The following is a 4,793-nucleotide window of genomic DNA, read 5'->3' on the forward strand; positions in this document are numbered from 1 at the left end:
CAGGAAAAGCTGGAGGCCGGAAAAGAGTGAGACAGGTAGCACGCAAAAGTAAAAGTGGAACCGAGAGTGGTACGAGAGACAGAACGAGAGCAAGACAGACAGACATTACGAGAGCGAGACAGTTTGTCCCCGTACCACTGGGTGAAAACCACTGCTGTAGATCACTGCCGGTACGTGTGCTGGGAGCGCACCGTTTAAGTTTGAAAGTTGAAAAGTTTGTGTGTCTGAAACGCTATGTGATACAGTACAGTTTACACAGTACATGTTCTGTAGCTGCTATTGCACTAAATGCTAACACTTGAATACGTTATGCAAATATGCAACTTGTTTGTTGAAATGTTAATAAATGGGAGCTTCCTCAAACAGCCATCTCTTTCCCGACAATCCCCTCTGTGCACGAACCCTTACATATGGTAATGAAACATTAAAACACCTGCGGCTTATAGTCCAGTGCGGCTTATATATGTACACATCATTCAATTTAGCTGCTGCGGCTTATATTCAGGTGCGCCTTATAGTCCGAAAATTACGGTATATATGTATTTAATATTTATATGTACATAAGAAAAACATTTGGCAATAAATTAAAATAAATATAATAGAAATATGAATATAAACATAAGTTGAAGTAAAAAAAGTGCAATAATAGGATAAAGTTGAATAAATAAAAATATTTAAATAAACATGAGAAGTTAAATAGAAATGTGCAACAGAAGTATACAAAATGAAATACAAACATTTATAAAAACCACAGGAAGTTGAAGTAAAATTGTGCAATAAAACGATAAATAAAAAAATAAATATAATAAAAATATTTATATAAACATAAGAAGTTCAATTTAAATCCTCAAAAACTAAATGATCCGTAATTTACAATACATGAAGTGTTGATTTGCACGGATAAATTAAAGAGTGTAACGACTTTTGGAATAAGAAAATTAATTAATTAATACATTTTAAAAATTAATCTAAACATATTTTTTTTCCTCTCACCTGGCTTTTCTTTAGCTCCTCCTCCAACTGCCTGATCCGAGTTTTGGACCAGGCTTTCATCTTCAGGAACTTTGTCTCCGATCTGCTCGCCTCGTCCGTCTTCTTCTTGGCTCGGCCTGCAAAAAGAAAACAAAGGGAGAAAGTTACTTTGAATAATAATAATAATAATCAAAGCTTTAGGAAAATCAACATGTTGTCTAAAATCATCCAACAGATTGAAAAGCATTGTAATTACAAAAAATACATCAGATTGTTTTTATTAAATCAGGTTCACAACAATTATCTTGGGTGAATATTTGATTAAGAACTACTACTACTACTTTTACTTTAGATCCAATTAAGAAATTACCACTTTATTTGATTCACATGTTGTGTATAGGGTCTTCTTGGCGTTAAAAGCAGAAGTTAGAAGTTTGAACTGATCCATGTATTTTCCGATGAAAGCCTCAAAAAACCTGAGAGATTTTCAGTTGAATTCTTCAATAAGTAAATGTAGCTTTCAGGAAGTAAAGGCAGCATTTAATACTAGACTTTTACACAAGTTACTTTACTCTGAAATGCAATTTAATTATTTTCCTTTGTCATAAATAAGTGTGTATTACATATTTTCTATTTTTAAACCAAAGATATACTTATTATTAATACACTTTTGGATCATTGAGCAGCCACAGTTAGATTAGTTCGTTGTGTATTTGCTTAGCGTTAAGTGTTTTTAGGTGGTTCATATTTCTGTATAACATGAACTCGCGTTATTAATATATATTTTAATTACTACCTGTTAAGTGTCTGAACTGAATTCTCAGACACCAGTCCCTATTCTCCATCCTGTCTCATGATATTCTTGTATTTTAACCCACCTTCAAGTTAAGGCAGCATTTGTTATTAGACTTTTACACAAATTACTTTACTCTGAAATGCAATCCAATTATTTTCATTTCACAAAAATATGTGCTTATTACATATTTTCTATTTTTAAACACATTTTCGTACTTATTAATATACTTTTGGACCATTTAGCAGCTAGTGTTAGATTAGTCGTTGTGTATTTGCTTAGCGTTAAGTGTTTTTAGGTGGTTCATATTTCTGTCTAACACATGAACTCTCCAATTCTAGACGTGTTATTAATATATATTTGATTAAATTATATTTTGAACTGAATTCTCAGACACTATTATTGACCGTATTGTTCTTGTATTTGTATTTTTATGGTAATGCTGTATTGTTTTGTAAGCGTACTGTTCTATGGTCACATTTTTAGTCACTTTATATATTAATCGTTTTTAGCTTTTATTGCCAAATGATACTTATACTGTCTGTTATGTGTGATTGCACCTTTGGGAATGCCTAGAATTTGGCAGTACTCTGTGTAGTGACGATAAAGGAATCTAATGTCTCTATTCTCCATCCTGTCTCATGACTGTTCTTGTACTTTAACCCACCTTCCAGCTCTGCTATCCTCTGATTGGAGGCTGAATCACTTCCTGTTTCCTCCTCCTCTCTGTGAGGAGGAGGTGCAGCAGACCTCCTGATCTCCTGCTGCTTCTGCTCCATCTGCTCCTGGAGCTCCTCCTTCACTCGCTGGACCTCCGCCTGCTGCTTCTCCATCAGGTCTCGCAGCTGCGCTCGCATCACGTGCTTCTCCGCCTCCATCTTGGACTCCAGACTCTCCCGTTCCACGTGCAGCCGGCGGAGACGCTCCGTGAGCTCCTGTGGGGAGAAAGGACGACGAGGAGAGAATGAAACACAAACGTCTTTCCCTTTGTTTTTGATAATGTTCCTTACTCTTTATTTGTTATCATTGTTGTTGTTTGTCATGGATATAGTCTTGTTCTGTAAAGCACTTTGAAGGGCTGCATCTTGCATGAAAGATACAATATAAATAAAGACTATTATTATTATTGTTTTTATTATGAACATTATTGATTGGGTAGTTTCATTTCTCTACATATTTGAAGAGGAATGCCTTTTACATTTATCAGGAGAGGAAAGTATCTGTATCTCATCCTATAGACGCCAGGCGTTATTAACAAACATGATGTAAGCCATTCCTCATACTCCATACTGTACATGTAAAGTCCTCTGTTTGATTTGTGTTCAATGATACTTCTTTTATAACTGCACAGATAAGGGGCTCCTTATTTTCATCTAAAGTAACAGACAGAGAATCAGCACTTTGGAAACAGGGCTGAAACAGAGGGGATTATGGGTAATGCTGCAATGATCCGTTTGGTGTTTGGAACCAAACACTTCAGAGACATGTTCTGTATATATCTGAGACCTATGATATATTGATGAAATACAGTGTGATAGGGAACTTTAAACCCCTTTGTCTCCTAAATTTGATCCAGTGATGTTGGTCAGTATCAGATCGATCAGTGCACCAAGAGGAAAGTAAATGTTAATTACCTTTATCTGTTGGTCCCTGCCGTCCACTTCCTGCTGGAGGACATCGATGACCTGAGTTTTTCCCAGCAGCACCTCCTCCTTCTCATAGAGCTTCTGCTTGAGAGCCTTCAAAAGCTGAGGAGGAGAGAAAAGAAGTGTTTAAACTTTGAATTACACAGAAGCATGTGCCTAGAGTAACAGGGTTCCTGCAGGTTTCACAAACTCAAATGTAAGAATTTTAAGACCTTTTTAAGACCACTTTGAATAGAATTTAAGACCCATTTCACGGCAAGAAAGTATGAAGGGGAATTGCTATGAAAGAAAAAATACGTCCCATAATTACTTATTAAGTAAATGTATTCACGTTCAAAATAAGAACGATGACTGATCTAGACGTGATCAGAAGTACCTTTCAAATCCGATCATTTTTAAGAACTTAAATCATAATTAAGACCTTTCTTATTTTTTTGATCATAGTTAAAGGTCACCTATCATGCTATTTTTAGGCAATAGCATAGGTCTCAGATTTATACAAATAAATAAAAAACATGTCTATGAAGTGTTTTGCTCAAAATATCAAACAGATCACCCATTCTAGCCATGCCTCATATCCCTCTATTTCACTTCCTGTTTCAAAAGTGATGATTAAAAATGAGACCCTGTGTCTTAATGAGATGTTCGCCTGTATAAATGAAGGCTAACATTTTTTTTTTTAAATTAAACTGAAAAGAATAAAAATAAGAGGGGGCGGAGCTTATGCCGGCTCATGCTATGCACCTGGCAGAAACTGTCTAAAATGCTGCGGTGATGAAACGTAAGGATTATTAGATCAAAGATTATGTCTGAAACAGTATGGAGCTCAAAGGCTTTCTCTCTTGCCGGTTATACCACAAGGTGAGTTCCTTTTTACTTCCTGCTTCTTCACACACATGCTCTCCAGTACAGGTTAGCTCTGAGTGTTAGCGATGCTAATGTAAACACCGACCATATTACGTCCAAAACAGTCGGGCATTGTTTCTGATAGCAACGTTTCTGATAGGGCCGTGGGTCCACATTTCAGATATTACGTCATATCGGACGCAAATCTGGATCAGCTCCGTTGTTCCCCCGTTTTTAGAGATTTGGGTACGGAGGAAAAGAGAGAGGGTTTTATTCTCTGACGCTGCGTGAGTTCCCCGACACACCGGGGACACATCTTTATGTATAAAAGACATCAAAAAGTGCATTTTGCATGATAGCTCCCCTTTAAGACTTTTTAAGACCCGGCGGGAACCCTGAGTAACTTATCTGAGGTAAGGAACTGAAACACTTTTAAACAGAATGACATCTTACAATGAAGCCATGAAAAGTACGTAAGTTGAGTGTTTCCTCACTGATTCATTAGGTCATGAGTGTTGTTGTCTCTACCTGCTCTA

General features: G+C 36.4%; 1 protein-coding gene across 1 annotated transcript in view; it reads right to left on the reverse strand.

The window, feature by feature from the left end:
- Positions 1 to 4,793, reverse strand: part of LOC104949451 (golgin subfamily B member 1-like) — an 11,990-nt gene that overhangs the window by 3,143 nt on the left and 4,054 nt on the right. Inside the window, exons 2-4 of the mRNA XM_010775811.1 lie at positions 3,400 to 3,513; positions 2,433 to 2,700; positions 994 to 1,109 (exon numbers count right to left, since the gene is read on the reverse strand). Coding sequence (XP_010774113.1) covers positions 994 to 1,109; positions 2,433 to 2,700; positions 3,400 to 3,513 — 498 coding nt within the window. The remainder of the gene's footprint in view (positions 1 to 993; positions 1,110 to 2,432; positions 2,701 to 3,399; positions 3,514 to 4,793) is intronic.

Source organism: Notothenia coriiceps, unplaced genomic scaffold (assembly GCF_000735185.1).
Source record: "Notothenia coriiceps isolate Sejong01 unplaced genomic scaffold, NC01 NC01_scaffold00016216, whole genome shotgun sequence".
NCBI lineage: Eukaryota > Metazoa > Chordata > Actinopteri > Perciformes > Nototheniidae > Notothenia > Notothenia coriiceps.